The sequence below is a fragment of the Phallusia mammillata genome, chromosome 6 (assembly GCF_965637545.1).
Source record: "Phallusia mammillata chromosome 6, kaPhaMamm4.hap1.1, whole genome shotgun sequence".
Classification (NCBI taxonomy): domain Eukaryota; kingdom Metazoa; phylum Chordata; class Ascidiacea; order Phlebobranchia; family Ascidiidae; genus Phallusia; species Phallusia mammillata.
This window is the reverse complement of record NC_137257.1, coordinates 27,294,862-27,321,606: the sequence shown is the minus strand read 5'-3', so window position 1 is coordinate 27,321,606 and position 26,745 is coordinate 27,294,862. Positions and strand designations below refer to the sequence as shown.

General features: G+C 37.7%; 4 protein-coding genes across 5 annotated transcripts; 1 reads left to right on the top strand and 3 right to left on the bottom strand.

The window, feature by feature from the left end:
* Positions 1 to 479: 479 nt before the first annotated feature.
* LOC145233291 (galactosylceramide sulfotransferase-like) lies at positions 480 to 3,762 on the bottom strand. 2 transcript variants are annotated; one of them, XM_080097996.1, is made up of 7 exons: positions 3,310 to 3,762; positions 2,420 to 2,608; positions 2,010 to 2,161; positions 1,687 to 1,881; positions 1,367 to 1,514; positions 1,071 to 1,193; positions 480 to 857 (listed from the first exon to the last, which is right to left on the bottom strand). In XM_080097996.1, exons 1-7 carry the CDS (start codon positions 3,457 to 3,459, stop codon positions 603 to 605), a joined length of 1,212 nt encoding a protein of 403 aa, XP_079954122.1. In that variant the 5' UTR covers positions 3,460 to 3,762; the 3' UTR covers positions 480 to 602. The 2 variants fall into 2 exon arrangements, with proteins under 2 accessions (XP_079954122.1, XP_079954121.1); XM_080097995.1 differs by having other exon boundaries at positions 2,420 to 2,611; positions 3,310 to 3,761.
* Positions 3,763 to 6,584: 2,822 nt separating this feature from the next.
* Positions 6,585 to 12,555, bottom strand: LOC145233284 (ATP-dependent clpX-like chaperone, mitochondrial). Its single transcript, XM_080097985.1, has 12 exons — positions 12,323 to 12,555; positions 11,791 to 12,195; positions 11,592 to 11,728; positions 11,365 to 11,536; positions 9,917 to 10,093; positions 9,694 to 9,858; positions 9,262 to 9,350; positions 8,367 to 8,531; positions 8,146 to 8,297; positions 7,951 to 8,086; positions 7,489 to 7,602; positions 6,585 to 6,959 (listed from the first exon to the last, which is right to left on the bottom strand). Exons 1-12 carry the CDS (start codon positions 12,402 to 12,404, stop codon positions 6,768 to 6,770), a joined length of 1,986 nt encoding a protein of 661 aa, XP_079954111.1. The 5' UTR covers positions 12,405 to 12,555; the 3' UTR covers positions 6,585 to 6,767.
* Positions 12,556 to 13,560: 1,005 nt separating this feature from the next.
* On the top strand, positions 13,561 to 17,261 carry LOC145233308 (astacin-like metalloendopeptidase). The gene is made up of 14 exons (XM_080098020.1): positions 13,561 to 13,714; positions 13,780 to 13,807; positions 13,865 to 13,976; positions 14,035 to 14,193; positions 14,600 to 14,725; positions 14,793 to 14,880; positions 15,079 to 15,256; positions 15,314 to 15,460; positions 15,943 to 16,142; positions 16,202 to 16,358; positions 16,411 to 16,572; positions 16,787 to 16,969; positions 17,021 to 17,100; positions 17,154 to 17,261. Exons 1-14 carry the CDS (start codon positions 13,637 to 13,639, stop codon positions 17,259 to 17,261), a joined length of 1,806 nt encoding a protein of 601 aa, XP_079954146.1. The 5' UTR covers positions 13,561 to 13,636.
* An 87-nt stretch (positions 17,262 to 17,348) lies between these two features.
* On the bottom strand, positions 17,349 to 26,472 carry LOC145233285 (uncharacterized). Its single transcript, XM_080097986.1, has 17 exons — positions 26,318 to 26,472; positions 26,147 to 26,185; positions 25,921 to 26,088; positions 25,696 to 25,856; positions 24,349 to 24,514; positions 24,051 to 24,208; positions 23,933 to 23,987; positions 23,579 to 23,695; positions 23,035 to 23,085; positions 22,634 to 22,801; positions 21,137 to 21,300; positions 20,669 to 20,840; positions 20,333 to 20,490; positions 19,516 to 19,609; positions 18,590 to 18,682; positions 18,127 to 18,261; positions 17,349 to 17,701 (listed from the first exon to the last, which is right to left on the bottom strand). The coding sequence occupies exons 1-17, from the start codon at positions 26,358 to 26,360 to the stop codon at positions 17,673 to 17,675; spliced, it is 1,971 nt and encodes a 656-aa protein (XP_079954112.1). The 5' UTR covers positions 26,361 to 26,472; the 3' UTR covers positions 17,349 to 17,672.
* Positions 26,473 to 26,745: the final 273 nt, after the last annotated feature.

The following is a 26,745-nucleotide window of genomic DNA, read 5'->3' as shown; positions in this document are numbered from 1 at the left end:
TAGTTCCATAGGATCACAACGCTTTTTGAAGTGTTAATTGTGAGCGAACAATTGCCTTCATTTGTTACTTGTGACGTAACTTAGAAGCATTGCTGGTAACATGGGACTTACTCTACAACTTTTAAAAGTCGTATTACCAGACTTCAAAGAGGCCATGAAAATCGCCTCGTTACGAATCGCATGGTAAAGCTCTGCTGTTGTTTAGTTGCAGCTGCAACTGAACCGTTTATCTGGTGACAAATTTTTTGTGTTTGTTGGTATACAAGGTCAAGTTAAGTCTTTTCACTGCTAAAACTCAAGTCAACATTAAATACAAAAACACGAACAGGGTGTTGGCTACGATTTCGTATAAATTACTACGATTTCATTTATCTTTTGTTTTCAAACAAGTAACAAACTGAAAAGAGTAGTGCTTTCCAAAACCATATCAGGACATTTATGTTCTTAACTTTGACTGATCAAGCGGCTCATTCGGTTCGTAGGTTAGGCGTGTAGTGAACAATTTTTGGTCAGATATAAGTTAAACAACTGATTAAATAAATTTGCATAAAAAACGGTAAATTGACACGATTCTAAGTATTACGAACAAGAAACAAATGCTTCTAGGGAATGTACATCGGCTCTTTCCAACCTGGGTAGACGCATTTTCCATCATTGTCAAACATATAACTTTGCATGTCTGCTTTTGTTTTGGAATCCATCTTTTCCACATAATTTGGTCGACTAACTTTTAGGATAGTTGTTGGTTTTTTTCGTACTTCACGAAGTATTTCCAGATCTTTAGCCATCCTGTCCCGTCCGTAGACGTCTACTCGTTGCCAGAAGGTTCTGTTAAAGTGGTCGTACAGTGCAATGTCCTGCAAAAATAATATTTGTTCTTCAAACATTACGGATAAATGTCTTCTAATGTATTTCTAATGTGGTTACAAACATAAACGACTCCCGCTTTTCAGAGCAGAAAATGCAAAACCTTTTTTTGAATTTCTTCATGTATGATCTCAAACGAGCATCAAGAAAAACAAACGTACAGTCAGCATAATAAAACTGTTTGAATATACATATATACGTACAATGTTGTATAATTGTTTTAAGTTTCTCTTATCCTCTTCAGTTTCTAACGTGGTTCGATTGTAGGAACGTTTGTTAAAATGTATCACTTGATTCAATACATCCCAATCGAAGCAAAGCAAATCCTAAAATAGAGCATGTATTATATACTTTAGTTTTAAAATTGCCTTTAATCCATAATATACCAAAGTTTGCAGACCTATCGATAAGCGAAGGTCGTAAAGTTTCGCCAGGACAGTATACCGCACTCAAGTTTGTTACGAGTAAACATACTGAAGATCATTTGTTCATAACGAACCTTCAGCAGTATTAAAGATTCATCGAAATATTCCAGTAGCATTACAAGATCTATGTTTCTATCCAATTCCTTTATTTGACTTTTAATCTCATCGACGTCTTCCAACATTGCATCCAATCCCAAATCGAAGGATAGATAATTTCGAAATCTGCCAAACATTACTTCAGTAGCTTTTTAGAGTTAATGTGTTTTAGAAAATATGTAATGATTTACTTTTCATTCTACATTTTAAGTTGACATGCATACGAAACTGTGGAGAAAAGGTTCGCAATTTCGTCCAAACTAACTGGGCAAAAAAGTAATTAGACAAACTTACATACCTGAAATAAAATGGAACTGACGAATTCAGCAAAACTGCAGCTCTTGACAGAAATTCTTGAGGACCAATTTTTTCACCTTGTTTAATGTATACAGACGGCATTCCAGTGCACCTATGCGTCGGCTTTATCCGGTCAGGAAAAAAGTAGAATGACGAAAGAAAGTGCTCCCACGGTTTGCGAATGATTGTAAAATATCTGCAATCATCAAATCAAGCCAAAATTGTTGACAAAGTTACGGCATTACCAGGAGTAAATCCGCTTTATGGATCTAAAGTCTACTACCATACTCTCTAAGAATATTACACTATTTTGAAACCTAGTACCTCGTCTCTGGATGAAAACATTTCTTCATTTCTTCTGCATCAAATCTTATATTTTGAATATTAATTGAAGCGTCTTTTGGAAACCGAAACTTGCATTTAAATCGACCAGGATATCCTCCAACGAAGCCGAAAGGGTACATCTTGGTCGTAAACTGTAGAAAGTGCATGAAAGTAGGCGTTCAAAGAAATTCCTTAAGTTTATATACATCGATCTTATTTTATTTTCCTGTCAGAATTTGTTTGCTTTTTATTAAAACAAATGCACTGCGAGTCTGCTGTTACACGATTTATTACGTGTGGTAACATCAATAAATAAACATTGTATCGAACAAACTTAAAAAAAAAGAAATATTTTGAAACAACGATAAATGTCCCTTGAAGCTAACTTTTTATGGAATCTAGAGTCTTACCTCCGTTAGACTATGTTTCCTTACAAACTTAGAAAGTAAAGCATGCATGGTGGTTGAACCAGTTTTGTGAGTCTTCAAAAACACAAACTTGAAAACAGGCTTTCCACATTTGTTTTCCTTTTTTCTCAACATTTGAGTAATGTTGGTAATTTTTTTCAGCATCGGCTCAGAGACAGGTGGGAAAACTCGCTGCTATAAAGCAATAAGTTTAAGCTTGATTAAACGAAAAACTACCAGAAAAGCGTGGAAGTAATAAATCAATTTACTCTTTAAAAACTGTACGCCGAAAATTCAGCATTTTGCTGTTTTTATTCCACCCGACCACTTTTCCCGTGGCAGCGTACAATTTTACTTGAATAGGAGTGGGGTATGAAGAAAGGCAAATTCTTCGTCACTAGTTTGGCATGTTTATGCAACCAGAAATATATTAAATCGTGACACAAGTTTGCTCAGTACCATGGTAGGACCGTTCAGTTGAGAATGGAAACCATTTGGGAAGTTTGTTTTATCGAAAACTAGATCCATGAGTTCGCTCAAACATAACAGTTATGGTGATTTTATCAATGCCGTTCAGTTAGAAGGAAGAACAAGAAAGCGTCTAATTTTAAATCTTACTAACATTTGTTACAATTTTGCATCGGATGAAATTCAGATGTTTAGTTGTTTGGCAGAATTGCAGAAAGCTGCTTGGTTACGCTAGCGTTAAGCGTACCACAGGTTGAGAATCCCTTGCCTAGTAGGTTATGGAAACGAAAACTCATTTTTCGTCAAATACAGAATAACATTTACGTTCCATTGTCATTTCTCATAATAAATCAGTAAGTGTAAAAATCTTTCGCATGTACTTTAGCGTCAAAATATCTGTCGCTACAATTAAAAATTCTTCTTACCTTTGAATCGTTACGTTTCCTAGCAACATCATTGTTATTTGCCTGTTTTGGTGCAATGTTGGATATGAAAGGCGAAAAGTTCCACATGCACATTGCGATCCATAGCAGAAAAACAGACAAGCCTAAACAGGTTCGGTACTGCATATGCATTTGTTTCTTGTTGTCTGTACAACCCACTGCAACTAATAAACCAATTATTTTTTAACCGTTACCCCAGCAATGAAGCGATTTAAATTGCTTTGGGCAGTTTTTGGTCACCTTCGGTAGCAAGTTATCTCATTAGAAAAAGTCAATTCGGTAACAGCCATCTAACCTAGAATTGACAAACAACAACGCTTTCATAAGTTTACCGCAAATTATAGCACAACCTGTGCAGCCTATGAGACACCAACTTACGAAAAGAGTTAAACTAATGCATGTTTTCGTAATCATCACTTATGTGCAATGATTAGTCAAATATTTTTGAATTTTTATTCATACAGCACGCAATGACATAAACCTGCTTGCTTTAGTTCGACACCTGCTGCAACATTACAAATGCAGATATTCATCATATTGTAGCTGCAGTATGTACAGGCAAGGCAACGCCACAACGAGCAAACAATATAAGCCGGAACCAGCCTGTCACAATCAGTCTTGGATTTTACGATTGTTTCGGGTGTTCCAAATTGTTCTTTTACCAAAACGTATCAACGACCCTACCGTATAGTATGTGAGCATGCATTATTTGTATTGATGTGAATTGACCGTACAATATTTAGTTGGATCGTTGAAACAGTTGTCGCAAAACATGCAACAGCATAGAAACGTTTTTATCAAGACATATTTTTTTAAAAAATATGTTTTTCTGTTGTTATAAAGCTGAATATTTCGCATTCGGATATAGCTTAATCGAAACAAGTAGATCTTTCTCTTGCATCTAAATTTAAACTAAAATATAACATATGTTCCGTTTTAGCTGGACTGGAACGAGATGTCCAGTTTACAAACTCCGAAAAGGGTCGGACCATTTCACAACGACAGGGTAAAGCAGCGGGGATATTTTTGATGATGTGGTTATGAAAAAAATATAACGAGTGGAAACAACATGCGGTAAAAAAAAATTAAACAAACAGCATACAAAGTAAAACGCAACGTTTCAACTCTTAAATTTGGGTGTAGCCCAACTGCGTAAAGTTAACTTGTTTTTAGTGTGTATGCTACTTAAATTATGTCGACTGGCCGGGGCCTTAAATTTGAAATAGTTGTAGCTGATTGGTGATGCGCTGACACAATACACAACAATAAGCGCTGACATGTTAATAGCTGGGCTGTAAAACCGTGAATATTTCATAATATAAAATCCAGACATGTATATGACAGATTGGTTCAGACTTATATTGTGTTCGTCGTTTGCTGGTGTCGGTGCTGCCTTATTAATTAACTGAACATACCGAAGCACAGTGTGTAGTTTGTTACATTCCTATAGTAAGAATTTCTTAGCCCTTGCAACCTGTTAAACGCTTAATTGCGCATTGCACAATAATCGTTTGACTGTTTCGTCACGTATGTATGCGCGGGAACGTCAGATTGGCCTGAGTTTGAATTCATTTCCAGGTTTCTTGCGTCTAAATTGTCAATTATGAATAAGTGGTAATGTTTCTAATTGTGTTAACTGATAAGCATATAAACTATAGTGGCAATTCATGCAGAAATTATAACTACATGCTAACTGAAATCCAATGGCGGCCGTCTTATGCAAATTGTTCCTTCCGCTAGTAGCAATATACTAGACTTTTTTGTGCTGTAGACACCAACAACCATGTAGAGCGATTCTGCGCAAAGCCGGTTCGAATACAAAAAATTGTCTAGGCTGAAGCCCAAGCAAAACTGAACTGACTACTGACTCTCGATAATATGAAAGACACAAGTATATAATAAACACACATCAAAGCAGCGTCATTAAACTGCGAACGTTGGATCTGTGATTCGCATGAATGCACAGAACAATTCTATCCGGTGTCCACACACCAGTTGGCAATTATAGGGACAAACAGTTGGAGCCCCAATTTTTCTGCCTGTGGATTTTCGGGCAACGATTACTTAATCACTTTACCGCGCGTTTTGACCGAACAATCGCTCCCTCAGGGACGAAACAACTCTTGGTTTACAAATAGTGAAAAGAAGTGGCTTGTGTCAGGCGATGTCGCATAAACATGACTAGGACGGAATTAATTCGTTTTTATATTGAAAATTTTATATTGCGTTATTCGGAAAATTAAACAACGTGTACCCCCATTGGAAGTAAGCATCTGCCTCCAATCCCGGCATTTCATGAAATACAACCGGGATTTCCCGGGTTGCCAACGGCAAATGCCAGTTCCCAGCAGTTACTGTTAACAAAATTTGCAAAAAAACAAAAACATGTATTTGACCCCCAGTTTTAATCAAACTAACAAAAAAGAAGAAAGTACTACGTAATTGCGAAACGTTCGCAGGAAATTGAAACAGAAAGTTGTAACTCTGTGCTATTGTGCATTAATGTGGTGCGTCGATTGTGTGATATCGGCTAAAAAAGTAAACCAGGAAAAAGCAAAATAATAATCGACGAAAGCCGACTTGTGTAACCTTATCGCCGCAGAACAAACAAATACTAATTTAACCTAATAAAAATATGTTCCCTTGCATTCGGATGCGACTATGTTAATATTCGCAACCTGTAGTTGTCAGAAGGAATGTTGCGCGGCCAAATTTGCTGCTGTACTGTAACTTGTGGCAACACATATACAATAACATGTCACGTGGGGGTCAGCTCGCAGCGGAATTTAAAGCGGCCTTGCACTCATCAATCGTTGAAAACTCTTTGTATTTTAAGCAAGATGACTTTGTAAATATCGTCACAAAACACTGCGTTTAAGCATTGATTCTATGAGTCTGTCTCCAGTTGACGTTCATGGGAAAGCCACAACAGACAAAGTATAGTGGAGTGGAGCCTTATGCCAAACAGTTGTAGTGACACAACCTTGGGTAGTGGACAAAAACGGCATTTGTGCACAACAGAAAACTTCGGACGCATAAATGATTTAAAAACCTGGACGGGAATTTCTAACGTACATCTTTAAATACATTTATTTTTTCCTCAATACCGCTATGAAGTGGTTGTATTTTTTTCTGTTAATAATGTTTTTGTTGCACAGGCCAGATACAGTTAACCACCTTCAATGCAGCGTGTTACAGGTTGGTCCGACCTGACTTGAAATCTATGCTGGAAACCCGAAAACAAAAAACCGACAAAACGAAATACAAACCCATTTTATTCCCGAAACAGCGCCCCATAAAACAGGCTGGAATATTGCTAAATAAGACGAGTATCATGGGACGCACAAACAACAATATTTCAACCGAACTCTGGCAGTCCGGGATTGCGGCCACACAAACAACATAAACATGGGCAATATTAAACTATGATCTCTATTGCATTAAAATTCCGAACCAGCCCTTGCCGAAAAGGAAACTGCGTCATCCGTAGCGGTAGTGACGTCATAATCCTTTGTTGCCGGTTTTCGAACGTAATCTGGAAGTTTTTTGCCGCGGACAACTTCTTCATCGATGCAGACTCCAATTATGTCGCTCCCTGGGACTTCATACATTGGATCAAGGAGCAGTTCTTCCTGTGGTTGAAAACAGTGGTGAAATTTTCTAATGGTTGACGTTTCAAAAATGTGCCAAGAAAACAGGGCATGAAAATGGTGCATAACGGTACGGAAACAGTACCTCAGTGCCATAGAATCGGGAAACGGCTGCAAAAACTTCGCGGTTGAAAATATGCCAATGCAATTTTTTTTCACATAAATATGACATAATATTATGAGACGCAGCAGCCGCACCTTTATTTGGATCAAAAGTCAATGACAGCCACAAATAAGGAATGTTTGGAACAAACTATTTGTTTGTCCTAAAAGTGCCATGTATGTTGTTTGTCAGCTGGTTCTGTTACAAAAAGTCCATTGACAGTAACCAGTAATGCTAACCGGTTCGCTGATCTCATAAAATTTTGTGAGACGGTTCTATAGAACCGGCGCGAACCGGCTGAATCCCACCACTGGAGATAAATAATGTAAGCATCCCTAGCATTAAGGCAAACAGCTGATCAACACTTCACCAGGTGAAACACCGTCGCTTACAACATGCAGACCCTACCATGATCGATCGGAGTCCTCTGGCCCCAGTCTTTCGCTCCAAAGCCAACTCTGCAATTGCTTTCAGTGCTCCCGGAGTAATAGCCAAGTCGGCTTTGTCCATGTTAAACAGGGTCTGCACAATTTACATGTTTACAATCAATAACATGTGGTGGTAACTTTTACATCTTGTGTAAAGGTGGCAGGTTTGAAACTTTTACATCAAATGTGTTACAACAATATATTTGAACAAAGTTTTTTTGGATTGCTTTGTAAGACTTACATTGCCAACTAAGTATTTGCATTCACATGGAACTTTATATTTTGTTTAAATTAAAATGTCATATCACTACCTGTGATATTACTTGAGGCTGGGTACAAACAAATCTATCGGTAAAACAATATCTCCCAGTGCCAGTTGGAAATAGTTAAGCAAATCGGAGAAACACAATTTGCCAAATGAAACAGATTAACAGTAACTCACAGTGAATTGCGGCACAACAGCATTACGAGGCTCGGTGAGAATTTGCACCAGATGTTCGCATGTCAAGCTGTGAAGTGGAACGGATATCGGTAGACGACCAACAAACTCAGGGATCATCCCAAACTCAATCAAATCCCTGCATTAAATCGAATTGTACAAAATATTTTTACACAACCAAACAAGATAATGACTGACTGAGCTTCTGTCGCCTTCAACAGTTCGTCTCTTTCTTTATTTTCATCGAGAGCTGAAGTTAGTTCCGACGGAGAAAATCCTATTGATCCAGAACAATTCATTTTAGCTTGCTCACTTCCATCAGACTGACCTTGATTGATAAACCCGAGGGTCTGTTAGAAGTAAATACATGTTTATTGTGTGAAATAGTTTGTGCAGTGTTCATCCACAGACAAACCAACCTTCTCGTTTTTTCTGCGCGCCACAGATTTTTCCAAACCATTAAAAGCTCCGGATGCGATAAAGAGAATGTTTGTTGTGTCGAGAGGAACTGATTCACCGCGGAGTTTGCGAGAATTTCGTTCTGGAACATTTACAACCGTTCCTTCAAGCATTTTCAGCAAACCCTTTGACACAAAGAAATGTTTACCTAATAATTATACTCACACCTTAGACCAGTGGTTCTTAACCTTTTTGGTGCGGTTTCCCATTAAAGTAAATCACCAAGTTCAAATTTCCCCCTCTGTTATTTTTATGGTGATGTTTTGTGCTCAACATTAACAAAAAAATATTCTTTAATCGAAATAATTTTGTAAAGCGATTTGGTCGGGACCTTAAAGGTATATTGCGATTTTATTTAATTTGAATAGTGATTTCTTGAGAAAGTAATATCGTGTGGAATTTTGAAAAATCTCAAGTACTTGCATTAGTCATTTATTGCATCACAATCAACAGATCAAATGCATTTATTCGCGAACAATGACAAAGTCATTGATACCTTTAGTAATGTCTGTGATGTAACAAACGATGTTTGGATTTTTATGCGCCTTGCAAAACTAGATGTAGTCTAATCTTACATGTTGTTGCGGAAAATATTGTATTAAATTAACTTTCAATGGTTGATTTCAACCCACGGGCCCGAGTTTGGTGACTTCTGATTCACATAATTTCCCTCCAAAAACCATTAAATTTCCCACTAGTGGGAAATTTCCCACCGGTTAAGAACCACTGTCTTAGACACATAACAAAAAAACAAACCCTTTGCACTACACCCCCAAAATTGCACTACAACAAACAAACAACTACCCACCTGTTGCACTACAGTTATGTATCTCAACAAACAAACAACTTTCCCACCTGTTGCACTCCTTCCCCACCAACATCTCGTAGTTGGTGGATTCCAGGAACGCTGCTGATCTTGTCAACTTCGTCAAGAAATACAATACCTGCAGTGAAATATCAAAACTTGTTAAAGATTTAATTACAAACAAAACCAAGGAAAACATTTGTACAGATCAAGACAAAAGACATTAACCAGATAAAAAAACAAAAACAATACCTGCAGCGAAACATCAAAACTCAATGGTTTAATTACAAACAAAACTAAAGCCAGCACACTTTGAACAGACAAAATGATATGACAACAAATGCTAAACTAGATGAAAACAATTGGTTTAATCACAAGTGGTTGTGCATTCATTAACCAATAAATAATAAGCATTGGGCCACATTTTGAGAATTACTTTGAAGGGCCACAAACTATAAAAGGTTAAGAAGCACTGGAAATACCTTGTTGAGCTTTCTCCACATTTCCATTGGCATCTTGAAGTAGTTTGGCGATCACAGACTCGATGTCCTCACCAACATACCCAGCTTGTGTCAGTGTTGTGCAGTCGCATATTGCAAACGGGACAGAGAGGCAGCGAGCAAGTGTTTGCGCAAGTAAGGTTTTACCTTCCAACGAAACAAAACTGCTGATTATTCTGTATTCATGATTACCGGAACTTCATACCTGAACCAGTTGGTCCCAACATGAGAATGTTGCTCTTTTCCAACATGATACTGTTCAAATCCTCCCGAATACTTTTCTCCATTCCAAATTTATCCATAATACCCGCATTTGCTTTGAACTGAGGCTGACGACTCTTTGCATCAGGCTGGGTTGGCAAACCAACAATGTGAAGAACATCTAATTTTGTTTAATAAAAACAGAAATGACGCCATTAAAATAGTGTAATTCTACTTTCTGGGTCTTAATTTGCAAACCAGAGAGTTATCTGGTGCAAAACAGTCATTACGTAATTATTATTTACGGCTGTTACTAAAGTTTTCAAATTGAATTTACATCAGTTAAGATAGGCAGTAATGATTTAGGCCAGTGGTTCTCAAACTTTTTTATTGTCCACGACAAACGGTAGTTTTTTAAGTGTGTAAGGAGCCGCAAAAAAACAAGACCTCAAAAAATCACTAAAAATTATTTCCTTGAAAGCTAAAATAGCAATCTTTGGTGGTTTTCTGAGTTTTGGTGGGAGCCCAGAATAAGTAGTTGGGAGCCACATGCGGCCCTGAGAGTCGCGGTTCAGAATCACTGATTTAGGCTGTAAAAGTTGATGACTATCAGGAGACAAGGCTGACCACAGATGTCTAAAACAATAGATCCAACCCAGCTTTGATAATGTGGATAAAAATGTTTGTGCAACAATATACTTACAACCTTACAAACATAGAAAGTAATGATTGTTTTAATTTACTCTGGCAGTCATTAATACAAGTGGATGTTTGAAAGATGCAAATTAGGGTTCCGGTTATAGCTCATAACAAACTCATGTTAATATAAATATCAGTGTATTCTCATTTCCAAGACTCCACTACAAACATTTCTTAAAACTGTTTACAACACTTGTCTCATTACTGCAGTGACTGCTAACCACATTTCTAATTTTATATGTTCTACACATACTGAGATCAAATTACCTTTTTTGTGCTTTGATTGTAATATACTCTCTTCAGTCAACTTATTGAGCTGGTTGTAGTAAAAATCTTTCAACAAACAAACCTACTTTAGTTCAAATATACATGAAAATCATCTGTATTGTCTGATACTAAAATTGGAACCCATATAAACAGTTCGTGGAAAAAACAAATTATATTGCTTCACTAAATATATGGTGCTACTTATAACTGCTTGTCTGCATCTTTCTCACGTGTGTGTGCCTTGCTGTTAGCCTACATTGGATTCTAAGTTAACTTTTCATATTTTAAATTAAGGAACATTAAGTAAGGATATTCTCTTGCACTAAATTCACCCTAACCACTTTTTTCTAGACTATCTTTCAATCGTTAAACAAACACAGTAGTGTTGTTATGTAACAAACCATAACATGAACAATGTTGTCATGGTCCCGGACAGACAACCAGTGAGCAATCTTAGTAATTGAATTCCTACAAACAGACCCAAACCTCTTGATGAATAAATCTGTTGAGATCTTTCAACATCCGCAGCTGATTGAGGAGGCATGTTATGAACCGGTTGGTTGTTAAAGATCCGCTTGTAGTGGTTGTAAACAGCCACCGAAAGCACTTTTTTTGCATGTTTCTGCCCCACAACATACTTGTCCAAGTATTCACAAATCTAAAAATATTGTTTAAACTTAGTGAAATGACTAAATCACAATTTATTCCCGAACCTTCTTAGGTGGAGGTGGAGGTTTTTGATCCCATATTGACTCTTCCTCGTCCAGCGGTGGTGCATGTTGTTCTGCCGCCTCTGCAGTGCTCATGTACAGGGCACGGCATTGTGAACATTCACGAAAGTTGGATGGTGCTGGAATTAACGCCAACAATAAATAAAAGCACTACCATTAAAACACTCTATAAAATTATTACTTTTGGTATCTGTTATAATACATGGTCCTCCACACTTTGTGCATATATTTCCATTTTTATCAGAATTATTGCGTCTTCTTTTTCCTTTAGTATGCTGAGGTTCTGTAGATTTGTTGTCGGAGTTCACGGTCCCGTTGTTATCAGAATTGGAGGTTACCATGGTAATGGCATTGTCACTTTTACCCTCAGCAGAATTTTCAGGATCTGAGTCTTGCCCACTGCCATCTTTTTTATTTGAAAAATTTGCCAAAGATACTTTATGAACAGAAACGACAGTCCGACTCTCTCTCTGACTAGGGAATGTTCTACTTCTGTTTGAGTCTTTAAATGGAATTTTTGTAAATGCATGAAGTGAATGAAATTTTGAATGTGACTCCAAAGTTGAATCAGGTGAAAGTAAAATGCCTGCAAAAATAGCATTTGTTCAAATCACTATAATATCCAACAAATTCCAAACTGAGAACTGCAATTTACAACCACTAAACAAACAAGTAAAACCTACATATTTTTGCTTAAACACTAAAATCCATACCTGTAGCACGAGATGAAGCGGCCGAAACAAATTTATAGCAAGACTGGAACCCACAAGTTGTAAAACGAACTGACGTGGCCATTTTTGTTTCTTCTCTGCAGTTGCAGGGCTAATTTCTCACCAACGAAAATCACTTAAAACTATGGTTAACACGACCACTCAAATAAATACATGTATATATGTACAATAACTACAGTAATGCATTACACTGCAACAAAAATAGATAAAATTGTAAAAGCTGTCAGTTAATTTTGTGCAACTGAATTTGTTTACAAACGCATGAGAGCAGGGGATCGTTCCACTTCCAGCGTAAGTAAGAGTAGGTATGGAAACAAAGAAAATCATTGAACAGGGTTCCTGCTGCACAATAATTGTTTACCATTGCGACCTTTTTGTTTACACATCAAGCACACAGTCAGGTTGGGATATGGGATGTTTAAGCATTAATGCTAAGGAGAAAAATAAACGCAATGTTTGTTTTCCTAATCTTAAGATTTATCATCATTATAAAGATAATTTACAATCGCCAATCGCATTGCTAATTTAACACAAAAATTTTTTGTTGTCTTTAAATTTGTTACGTCATGTACGCCACAGAAATCGTAAGACACAGCGTAATGTAATCCCGGGCATTAGGGTATTAATGGCGATTGACAAGCCCCTTTTTCTCATGTTACACATTTTCCCTTAAAGATGCCACAATGATATATTGCTTTTGATAAAGGAAAAATAATACAGTTAAAGCATTTCAAGTGAGCTGTATAATCTCCCATGTTGAGTATTTTCCAAAACCGGGTTGTTTTGACGTTGACAAGCTGTTGTTGAGCTATGTGAGTGCAAACATATGATTTACCGTTTGACATCAACGTAAATGTTACTGCAAGGACTTTGAATCTAATAAATACTGCAAACAAAGATTTATGCGTCAGTTAGAGAAAGCCTGATGCAGGGTTGCACGCCATTAGTCGTTGAAAAGTTGCAGGGCCAAATCGAGATATGCGGGCAAAGTGAAATAATTGCTGTATTGGGATAAATTCTACATGTCTTTTGTAAAAAAAAGCTTATTAAAAAATTTTGTACTATGGGCCTCAATAGGCCTGGCGTACTGTGATATAATCGCTGGTCTGCATAGATGCTTCCGGGCTGATCCCAGTTATGAATTTATGTTCATCTTAGCTACTTTTGTACTAGGTTTATATTTTTATTGTTTTCTATGGAATTTATTAATACACTTATTTTATACTTTTACTTTTTATACGAGTTATAAGAAGCCGTTATACGGATATTCTGATTGTTAAATGTAGGCGGGCGACGATGAAAGCAATGCTGTTTATCACTTTGATTCTGACGTTTGTGTTGGTTCCAGGAGTCAAGTCTTTGCCGATTTCAAAAGTAAGGAAACCAAGTTTCAATTAAAAAACTTAATGTTTTCAGCAAAACTACTTTATTTATTCCAGAACGATTTGCTCCAAGCAAAGATTCAAGGTTTGTAAACGCGAATTTATCTAACGGTTTTCACACTAAGCTAATTGTTCGTTGCAGGTCCGATGGAAAAAATTCTGTATGTTAACAAACACCACGATTACTTCGAAGGAGATATCGTCCTGGCAAAAAAACAAGGAGAGAAAAACGCGATAATAGATGAGACTTTGAAGTTAGTCGAACTTTTCAAAGCAAAGTTTATGTTTTATTACGGTTTTGTCGATATTAAGGTGGTCAAGTGTCATCCCTTACGAGATTCACTCTCAGTACGATTCCAACACCCGCAGTCTGATCGAAGACGTGTTGCGCGAAATAAGTGTTCGGATGTGCGTCGAATTTGTCCCGCGTGGGAACGAAGGCAGCTACCTTATGTACACCAGAGGAGACGGGTATGACGTAGAAATCTACTAATTTAAACGAATGTTTACATAACACATATTTATATTTAGTCTGCACATTCACCACAGACAGCTTCCAACTTTCTGATCTATTTGTATAAAAATTTTACAGCTGTTATTCATCCGTATTCCAAGTATTCGTTCTGCGCTAGGTTGTTTGACCTTGTCCTTGCGTTTCAAGGTCACACGTGGGTTGCGTTATTCTGAAGAATGACGTATGTCGGTCTTCCAGCAGCTTTTTTTATATAAATAGCCGACATTTCGACGTCCCATACGGACACCTTCACCAGGATAATGGCATATCTTACAAGACAACTTTTAAAGCGATAATTGCAACTAAACACGCCCAGAAACACAACCATAACAACACCAATAGTTTTGTGTGTGATTTTTACAGCTGTTATTCATCTGTTGGACAAATGGGAGGAATGCAGGTTGTCTCAATCGGCTTGGGGTGTGAGGGAAGGGGGGTGATCAAACACGAAACAATGCATGCGCTCGGCTTCTGGCACGAACAGTCAAGGTGGGAATTGAACCCGCGTCCTTCGTACTGATGCAAACATGTATTAATTACCTCAATTTTGTCACAGATACGACAGAGATGACTACGTAGAGATTGTCTGGGAAAACATTCAAAGTGGAATGGAATACAATTTCGACAAGTACTCTGAAGATCAGGTAAAAAATGATGCAGCACAAATCTATTAAATCAATAAGTCGCATGCATCCTTAAGAATTGAGATACATATATTTCGCCCATGCTGTGCCTAAAGGCAAGCACAAGAGTATCAATAGGTGTAACTGTTTAAATATAGCCTACTATATTGATGCAGCTGAACCGACAAAACCACAGTAGGCTAATATATTTTCCAACAGATCCAAACTTTAGACGAGGAGTACGATTATTCATCAGTAATGCATTACGGACCTACAGCTTTCAGTTCAAACGGGGAACCTACGATTGTCGCTCTATACTCGGGCGGGGAAAATATGGGACAGAGAAACGATTTCTCACAAATTGATTTAAACAAACTGAGGAAACTATACAACTGCGGTAAGTGATGGCGATGACTACATCGACTTTGACGTCATAATTACATTACGTCATCAGATGTTGACGTCAGTGGCTGGAGCGATTGGACGTCATGGAGCGGCTGTGACGTAAACTGCAAACGTCATCGCAAGAGATTTTGTGAGGACGAATTTTGCGAAACTTCGAGCGAAACCGAATCTACCGACTGCGACCATTTCTGTGTTGGTGAGAATATCATTTACACAGCGGTTCTCAAACTGGGGTCCGCGGTCCTTCAGGGGTCCGTGTGGCAATTTTGGGGGGACCGCGAAAGGGTTGAAGTAATTCTATAATCTTATTTGGCGTCAGTTTGTGCCACTGAATAAGTTTAAATCAAAGTAAAATTTGGGATCGACTGTCTTCATTGCTAACCAATAAGCGTTATTTCATGCCAACTAATAAAAATGCTATTGTTCGCGCACAATCGTAATGTTTTTTTGTCTTGTCTGTGATGTCAGATGCTGCGTCTTTGGATCATTGTTATGCGCAATTTTGCATAACTAGCTTAAATCCAACAAATAACTTTCGTATTTCTGAAACACACATTCAGGCTTAAGGACCGCGAGCCCTCGATATAATAGCAACGGGACCGTTTTGAAAAAACATGAAAAAGTTTAAGAACCACTGATTTACACAATCCACAATCTATCTTCCTCATTTGAGTGTAGCTGGACACGACACCGACTGCAAGTCACGTGTTGCTACGTCATACGGCTTTGTTACGTCACCATTGTATCCGTACAACTACAAGGCGGAAGTTGAATGTCTGCAGACAATAGTGGCACCTAGTGGTGAGCAGGTTGCCCTGTCGTTTGAAACGATCGACGTGGAGGATTATTACGGAGTTTGTTATTATGATTGGGTCAAGGTATTTCAAGCGGGTTTGATTTAAAACCGGATTTGTAACCATGAACTTTCAACACGCAGGTGTACGATGGGCCCGACGCTCTGTCTCCGCTCATTGCAACTTTTTGTGGACGCGCCGTGCCTAATACAATCCGCTCATCCGGAAACGCACTGACAGTTCTCTTTTACTCCGATTATTCGGTCACAATGCGAGGATATTTGGCTGATTATTCCACAAGTAAGTTGTTAATTTGAATTTTTTTGCCGGAACACAGTTAATGTTGTGTCAGGTTCGTCAAACCCGCTCCACGTGTGTCGTTTCGAGGGTGACATCAGCAATTGTGGCTGGACAAACGATGACTCAGCAGATTTCAAATGGAGCAGAAATAAAGGGACAACGCCGAGTTATGACACGGGTCCAACTTACGACCACACGACGATGCAGAGCGAAGGTAGCGTCACCTAGCGGTGGTAACATGTCATTTTTCACTGGGTTCGAACCCAGGCCAGAACGCTCCCAGGGACGAATCCCGATTAAGCATCTCGATGTCTGTGTACGGATCACGCGCCAGAACATTCGGCCAAGTGTCGTGGTTTTAGCGCCACTTAATGCATGAAAGTCGGTTCCAAGCAGATCTACAATTTTTGTTTTGTCCAACTTTTCAGGTTATTACATGTTCATCGAAACTTCTTCGCCGCAAACAAACGGGATGAAAGCTCGGCTCCTTACCCCGGTACTTCCCCGGCCTGATGGGGGTAACTGCCTCACATTCGCCTACAACATGTTCGGGGCAACGGTCGACGACTTGTCAATCTATCAGGTAAAACTATCGCGATTACAATTATTACGTCACAAACACCTCTGTATCTAGGTAATTAGCGAGAAACTTCAATATCCAGCAATTTTTTCGGTGAGTGGTAACCATGGCAACAATTGGATCGAGGCGGAAGTGACGATATACGGAAATGACGATTATCAGGTGCGTCCCGCTATGACGTAACAAATCAGCTTATTTACATCACAACTTTGCAGCTCGCGTTCGAGGGTCGTCGTGGCAACGGTTACACTGGTGACATAGCTATTGATGACGTCATAGTGCTAAGCGGGGAATGTGACGAAGGAGGAAGCGGGATTGCGTAACAGGTGACGTCATTGTGTGGTGACGTATGCAAATATTAACTCAATGTTCTGACGTAGGTCGACCACAAAAAGATGAAGCAAAACAAGTGATTTTGTGTGAATTAAATTCGAGGCATCACGATTTGCTTGCTAATATACAGTGCATAGGTTAGAGAATAAAAATTAAACATGCAAAGCCACCAAAACGGCATGAATTAAAAGTTGGAGCACATTAGTGTTAACATCAGCTAAAGAACTACAGTTGCAACACAATACAGCTGCTATTGATCGTGAACTTCGGAATCTGGTTGAATCTGCAACGAAACTTTGCGTGGAATAAATATGATGACGATGTATTCGTAACTTTGCTGGACGGAAATGTTTGAGTCTTCCTTGCATAAAAAAACTATAGCACCTAGTTTTCACACTTGTTCATGCTTTTGATTCTTCAGTTAATTTTCCTGCAAAAAAATAAACCATGTCCAACTCCATGTTACGATGAACTTTTTGGCCGAAACCAGAGGTGCAAACGGGCCTGAAATTGGAACCCGACCGCGAAGGTACAAGCCCGAAACCCGACCCGAACCCGAATCGTTTTTGAGAAGCCCGTTTAGGCCCGAAAGTTTGATTGACATGCCTATAGAATAGATTAAAGCCCCAGGAAAGACCAAGACAACAAACACAATAGACAATTGGTCTTAAAAAAGCGTTTCAGGGCTGTTTGACATTAGGTCAGGTCCAGCAACTGGCTACTTAGCTAGTTAAATTTATTCAAAATTAAATTACTGACGCAGAGTGCAAAGTCAGGCCCGAACCTGACCCGGAAATGCCGGCCCGACTTACAACTCTGGCCAAAACAATACAACAGATTAAATGTGAAGAATACCTTCCGAATATTTTGCTTGTTTATGTGACGATCGTTTGTTGCGACAGAAAAGCATGACAGCCAGCAAAGCAACAAACACAGCTGCCCCAAGTAAAGTCCACAAAACAATCGCTGCTACATCCAAATCGCTCGATGCTAGAAACAATCAAACCTCAAAATTAAACTTAAAAAACAAATCCTAAATATTACTTCAATCGAAACTTTAACAAGAAACAAGTCGATATATTTGTATACAACATGACGTTTCATAAGGAACTTGTGTCATTCTTAAATGAAATAAATGTAAAAACTAAGCAGCGCGTAAAACCAGTAAAAACTGGTCATGAATGGCTTGTTTGTTTCTTGTGAGAGTAAATTGTATTCCTTGGTTAAATGAAAATTTTATTATTGAAAAAAATTCTTGAGTTGTAGTATATGGTTTGGTTGTTGTGTAGTTTACAATATAACTGAATCCAACGTTTACCTGGAGGCTGTATGTTAATGACCACTACTCTGCTTCCCAAATCTTGCACAGGCCGATAGTTGTTCACCAATAACACTGATTTCATGCGGTCATCTGTTCAAATGGGAAACAATAATAAAAATGTAAAAGCATCGTGCCAAAATCGACATATAAGGTCTCTTCAGTGCAGCTGTTTACAAGACATAAACCCTATTGGCTAGTGTAGCCATCCACTGCACACCAGTTTGTTGGGCTTGGGAGTAATAGGGTAAAAACTAGGGATGTACCGAATCGGCTAAATTTCGATTCGGCCGAAACCGAATATTCGGCGGTTTTGCCGAATAAATTCGGCCGAATCAACCGAATCATTTATGACGTCACGCGAAGTCGTACGCTACGCGTTTGACGTGAAAAAATGTTTATCTACCAGGCTGCCAGTGCAAAATAGTTGTGTTTCGTAATTTCAGTTCTGTGGGGTTTAAAATTGCCTTAAGCATGATTGGCAACCTGCCAATGATTACTAATTTTTTTGACTACCTTGTGGAAAACGATAATGTGTTGAAAAAGATAAACATTGTCGCAATTTTCGTTATGTTTGGGCTTTTGAAAGATTGCGTGGACCTTACTAAGCAGAAAAGACACGTTTAACGCTTTAAATTTGTGTTCGTAAAAGATTCGGTTTCGGCCGAATCGCAACAAATTATTCTGCCGAAACCGAATCTTGGCAAAAATGATCGATTCGGCCGAATAAATTCGGCAAACCGAATATTCGGTACATTTTTACTAAAAACCCATACATCACCTATTCTGTTCGATGGCACAACTGGGCACAAACCACAGATGAAACTGGCCCACAATGGCCAAGCAACCGTTTGGGAACCAAAGTGATGTGCACTGTCTGCAGCTTAACAATAAAAATGTTCTGTTTTATTTGTTTGCTGACTTACCCATTGTGACATCACTGGGCTGCACAGACATTGTCCCATTACCATCTTTGATTTCATGGCGTTCCACTTTATACAAAGTTTGGAAAGCTAAAAACTTTACAAAAAATAAGGATTAGAAGGGGATGCTTTCACCATTTTCTCTGTTTTATACAATCTATGCCTTGTTTGTAGACAGATATGCATTAACAAACAACAATGTTACTTTATAGGTAACCATACCCAGAGTTTTTTTTATTATTAGTTAACCATGCGTTTTTTAGACATTGTTTGTTATATGACCCATTTGAAAGGTACAAGGGGTAATAGGATAAAATTTAAAGATTTGTCAAGAAAAAAAGCCTTTGGTGGTAAAATGTGTTCCTCTCAAAACCTGGACCACAATTAAAATGCCAGTCAATGAAGCATGCAAAAAAACACAAGTCCACTTGCTGCAATAAACCTTATAACCAGGGTTGCCATACCATCCATATTTCTAAGATTTGTCCATGTTGTTGTACATGAGTCCTCATTTGGTCTTATTTTCAACAATTACAAGAAACCAACTTAGTGAAATGAAAAATCCAAAAGTAAACTTAAACGTAAGGGTGAGATGCACGAAGTATTTTCTACCAACACGGGGCTGCTGGAACAGATTGTTTCGAGCAAAAAATATGGCATGTAATATGTTATGCCTCGTATAAATAAAAAGATTTGTTCCAAAACGTTTGTTTCTTTGGAATGAAAATTAAATTTTCGGTTGTCCTTATTCGGGTCCATGTCGATGGCAATCCTGATTGTAATGCAAAAAAAAATCGTACAACAATGTTGATTATCTCACCCTTTCATATGAAACATAGACAGGGTTCGAGAACACACTCCATACAACTGACTCGCTACACGGAGGAGTTGTGAGCGAACCACTGTATCGATAGTATGACTTGTTCGTCGGCAGCAAATCCATTAAAGTGAGGTCAACATCGACATCAACATTTTCATCTGCAGTAATATAAATTTCACATAATATGTCGCAATGTATATAACTTATATTTCTCTAGCTGTTAATGGAATTTGTTTCAGTTTTGGCATGTTTTGCAAAAAAGTTTAGTTTCAATAAAAGTTTGCAATAATGTCAACCAGAAAAAGAACTAAAAGCAGGAAAAGTACATTAACAAACCTTTGTATTGAGTCTGTGGAAAATAAGATGTCAGTTTTTCAAGTTGTTCATCAGCTTTTTCCGATACCAAGTTTTTATCCTTTGTGATGTAAAAAAACACTCCCAAAACAGCGAGATCATCTGAGTGATCATCATCACCTTCTGCATCATCCTTCCCGTGAACAATGTGCATCTGATCATATGATTAAAATATCATCAGGGTGCATCTGATCATATGATTAAAATATCATCAGTGTGCATCTGATCATTTAATTAAAATATCATCAGTTGGGTCTTATTTTTTTAAATCCAAGGGTTTGTAGTTTAAGGTTAACTTTTGCGTAGCTGTAATTTTTGCTGGATGCAAAACTAAAACCATTAATAGAGCACATAATCTTTTTCAGCCCAAACACTAAAAGAAGGAACAGTACAATTTTATAACAACCCAGAACTTTTCCATCTAGAAAACTCTCAAGCCTAAACACAAACCTCAATTGGATAATGAAACCCGTTGACCGTGTGTTCTGACCCTTCGTTCCAAACAACATCACTCCCTTCGATCTTTGCACTCCCCCAGTGAAAGTGGAGCTGTTGAGCCACAAACTTCTTCTCTCCGTCCTCAAATTCCATTTCATTGTGAATTGCAAACATCACTGCGACACAAAATATGGTTTGTCTAAAAAATTAAAATTCTGCTCACCGAATTGTGAACTTATGCGGGGCATATTGTAAAATTGTTCAAAATGTTATTTGCTAACAATGGTATTTTGCTAAACCAAATACAATTTAACTGCGCTAATATTTAAGAAAAATGTTGTTTGGGCTGTGCAGGGTCAGCTGAACAATACCATGGAGACAGTGGCGTATCCAAGGGGGGGGTTTTGGGGGTCCGGACCCCCCCCTTTTCAAAAAGTTGTGCGTAAATTAAATAGGCCAAAATCGTTCCGTTTACCACTGCGTGATAACAGGGAGTCGTTATCTCAAAGACGCGAGCCTTCAATCTCTTGTATTCGCTTGTTATCTAATCGCCAATTGTGACGGAACAAGGGTTTAATTAGGAGGTTTATGCGCTAACAATCGGAAGGTTACGTTCCGGCTAGGACGCTGGTAGCAGTTTCTTGCTAAGTGGTAACTGCACTAAGTGCAACATATCAAACTGTTTTTGCATTTGAACAATGTAAAAGTGTTAAAAACGTGTAATGTTGTGTTGCTTTGATCCGCCAAACACGTAATAGTTTGTCAAAAACATTAGATCGATGTAAATCGAGTTATGTTATCAGGGTAATTTGTTACTTGCCAGGCACAATTTATGCCTTCTGCAGTTACCACCTTTAGTGCATTCGTGACTTTGCGCAACTTAACAGTAGGATACCGCTGCAGCAAGAGACTTAGTTTTTTAGAAATTGGACCCTGTTTTTTTAAGCAACGATTTTGATAACTTGACAGTCACGCTTATTTTGCAGCTGCAGTTTGGCTGAGTAAGCTAGATAGCAGCGGCGAAATCAGAAAACTACAAAGCTTTCGCTAAAATTACCTGTTCTTCCTGTCAATTAGATGGGTAGAGAAACCGCCAATTTTGGAAAAAGTGCTTTGCCGCATAATGCGTCGTTTTGAACGACGTGTGACGTCATTAGGGATTTCCCCCAAAAAAATTGTTGGACCCCCCCCTTTAAAAATTTCTGGATACGCCCCTGCATGGAGATATTAACATTCGAAATGCAAACATTTTAACATGGCTTTTAAGTATAGTGCATCTTTCTGTGAATAAGATACCTCAATATTTTATGATTTATATCAAATACTGTATTTTTGGTACCATTAACCAGTTTCAAACATTCACTTAATCTCCTTACCTCCCTAATTTGTTTTATAACCGAGAAATTAACAACCAGATACACCTAGCAAGTTGAAAAACACTCACACACTGTGGAACAAATTTAACCAAGGTACAAATTAACTGTGTGAACCTTAAATAACACAACTAACCACTATGTCCATTGTTGACCAAACTACCGGTCGTTTCACTCGAATACGAAGATGAAAACTCGAGTTTGTTGTAACTGTCGGCAGGTTGAATTGCGTCTGTTTTGAAATTCACAGGTGATTGTTTATTTTTGCTGCACTCTTCATCATTGTCAGACCAGTTGTCAGGGCCTGTAACAATAAGTTGTAACATGAAACTAATGCTCTGGACAATAAAGTGGAATCGGACAAGTGGACCATTGGAAGGAAAATAACAAGATGAGAAGAAATAAAAGATCTACCCAGAACATAAGGAGTAGCTGCTGACACTAAGAATAGCCGATCAGTTGTTTGTCTAAGCCAGTCTAGGTCAACCTTTACCAAACAAACCACAACCTTATCGTATTACTAAGTAAAATCGTTACCGTGACTTCCTTGGTAATGCCATTCTCCTCCACCAGTGTTTTCTGCAACATCTGTTAAAATATAGAAGGGCGACATTTACAAACTATTGCAATCTGTACATATTATGTCCCCTTATTCAAAGATACACAACATAAACCATTTGTATCAGTTATAACAGATATACATTTGTTACTTAATTTTAAACCTTATAATGGCACTTTACAACAAAATTGTTTCTACTTTAAGCAGAAATAAATGGAGCCACATGGAGTAACCTTTAATTGGTTCTGCATTCAAGGAAATACACACAACTTAATCCACAATTCCATTGTAATGAAACTTGGTAAACCACAACCTTTGCTTGACAACAGAGAACTATCATTTGACAACTGAACCAAGATTTTACAGCGAAAAACTCAAAAACCCATCGCATATGTGTGTAAATTTAAAAAGAACAAATTCCAGACAAATCACAAGACAAAAAAACATAATGTTGTTTTCTAAAAAGGGATTCCAAAATAAATAATGCTCGTCAAATTTTTGTTTTGACAACTTCCTGCTTACCAATGTCATAGAAAGCTGTTACCACTCTCCCATTGAGTGGTTGGGTTGGACGAAAGTTGTCGCTCAAATCATCATCGTCATTTCCATGTTGTCTCCCATCCAGAGGTGCTTCACTACCTGTGTTAACAGAATAACTGATAAAACACAGTTGGCTTGTTTTTCAGAATAAAAAATTTAACACCAAAACATTGTCACAGAAAAACCACAAATGGCAAGTTTATGTAACAAAAGGAAGCAAAATTTCTTTGTGTGTAAAAGTAATTTAAAAAAAAAATACAAAAGAAACAAATCAATGTAGCAACAAATTTTTGTCTGTTTTGTAATAATTGTTGTTAATAAAAGCAAGGGTTTAACCTGTAGTAGTGGTGCTTGAGGCCTGGTTAACTCTGAGACTTTGAAGAAGTTTGAGCTGAAATTTAAATTGCACACACATAGTTGAACTTGTGTCAAATCATAAATGGAATGTTTTTACCTGTCTGTTGGAAATAGTAACTGGATTTTTGTAAAGTGTCCATTGTACAGCCTCGTAACATGGGGGCGTCGTAAGTGAACCAAAATATCGGTAGTAACTGCCACATGATGGCAGCAATGAAATTGGGAAAACATCTTTTTCGAGAGTGAACTCGTCTCCTGCCAAATAGATTATAAACTTGCAGCAGAAATATCAAATGATAAAAAACTTGCTTGCTGTACAGGGCTGCTTAAACAAACTACTGTATTCCAATGCATTGTTTGTTGGTTTGTGATGAGCTAAACGAGGTGTATCACACCTTTGGCTTTGCATTGTGCAGCGGCATCCAACAAGTTTTCATAAAATGGATTGTCTCCTTTACTGTCAGACACTTCCAGGAAAACACCGATAACAGCCAGACCGTTTGACATGTTCTTTATTTCATCAGTACTTGTGTACGGGTCTTTGATATGTACAATGTGCATCTGAACAAAAAGTTTAATTATTGGTGGGTTTCATCATGCTACTATTTCACATTTGCAATGTTAACAAAAAACACAATTGTTTCCATAAACAGAAACTTTTGTTTGGGTGAAGACCAAAAAAAAATTAAAAGAAAATTATACTCTTTTACCAGAAGTAATCAATCACTGGGAAAATTAAATGAAACATTTGACACCAATACTGCTATGACAAGGTTATTCATCTAATGTTTAAAAAAATGCAAAAAAATCACATAAAAGATGTGCATATAGATGTGTTATCTTTAGGTAGTGTACCATACTTAATGCAACCGCCTGCCTTTTGTGGTCGACAACAAGAAATAAACAATTTTAGTTTTTCACAAAAAATTCCATTAAGTAAGTTTCAGAAATTAATTTCCACCTTCAAAGTCAGGTGAAGTAATAAAGGTTGAAACATGAAAATGAGCAGAACAAAGCTTTGCTCTGTAGAGATTTATGAGACACACTGCTTTATTTATTCAAGTGCTATTAAGATGTTGTACGTGTTTGTTTCTCTGATCATACACACGTCGGATTATTGACAGCAAACATTATTTAGGACAAACTATGAATTACAGCTTATCTGACAACCTAAGCAGTGCTACCACATTAAATAACCAATAAAAACAAACAGCATCATTCAATTTAACCTTTTCAAAACTAAGGACAAAGTATTAAAGAGGTCATGGAAAATTTTTGGAATTGCGAGTTTACTTTCACATAAATCGTTGCTAGGTTGAAAATTAACTTCTTTCACGGAATGATCTTCAGCACTTAGCAACAACCTTGCAAAGAAACAATGTGAAAGTTTTATACAGCACACATGATAATCTGTTAAACCATAGTGACAATGGGCCACTATCAATTTAGATGAAAATCTTGGGCTTGGATAGAATTTGTTAATCACAAAAACTGCTAAATATTAGTTTGTAATCTCATTGCGGTATTTTAGCAATAAGAGTCCACATCAAAACACTTTTAAAGCAAAACAATACAATGGCAAAAATCAAATAAGGATTAAACATTGCATAAAATATGAGATACATTAAAAAAGTTATGTAGAACAGCAGAAAGAAACAAACAAAACTGTTCGAAACATGTTATTGGCTCACAGAAGTGGAATACTGTTGGGGTTGTTAAAACAACAATTTATCATACTTCACCTCAGCATCATAATATTTTTCATTGACAGAATGTTCTGATCCACCATCAATTGTTGAGTTTGCTGCCCTCCAATGGAAGTGGAGTTGTAATGCGGTGTAAGTTCCATTAAAACCCATTCCGCTCAACTTAAACTCTTTGCCTCCGGGAAAGTTTAATTGAACTGAAAAAATGTTGGGATGTTAAGGTTAAGGATATTACAAAAACTGACAAAGTATAAGCATTACCAGTGTGGCCATTGTTGAATATCTTTCCCCCAGCAAGTGATTGATCGTAACCAGTATATTCCAGGAAATGTAATGCTTCATCAGGGACAACTTCTCCGGTGTCAATGTCGATAGGTGATTGCGCCGTGCTCCCACATGCTGGTGCTATCGCATCCCAGTCTTGAGGACCTGACAGATAAATTACTAATTAAGTTATCAATTACTACTAAGTATGTCAGCCACTAACCATTAGTCCCTTTGTATTTCCATTCACTACCCTCAATCACTGCAAAACATAGGACATTTTTAATGCAGATGTATGTTATTATTATTGTACAAATGTGCAACAAACATAATGAAAAAATAAACTTACTGGTAAGAACAAAAACAACCCTAATAACAAAATCACCGTACTTACCAGTAAGAAAAACAAAAATCAGCAACAAAATTCTTTTCAACATGCTTTAAAACAAACTAAAAAACAACATGCTCAATAAACAGCGTTTCACAATACACCAAAACTTATAAATATTGTTTACATAAACCAATGTTTTTCGCCACAACTAATAACTTTGCTTTACTGATAAATACTGACCAAAACACGCGCAAAACCAAATCGCGTGGCTGAACGACTTTCAATGAGACGGAAAGCGTGTTGAATTGTTCGCCGATTTGTTCGTTGGATAATCTCTGTTATGTCTGTCAACAAGACGAAAAAAAGAGCTTAAAGGAAGGTCAGAACCCCGTCAAATATGCGTCTGGGCCGTTTAGTGGTAAAGCGGGAAAACATCCAGACGCAAACGCTGCGGGCTGTTTTAATCAACATTTGCAAATACAACAAGGTAG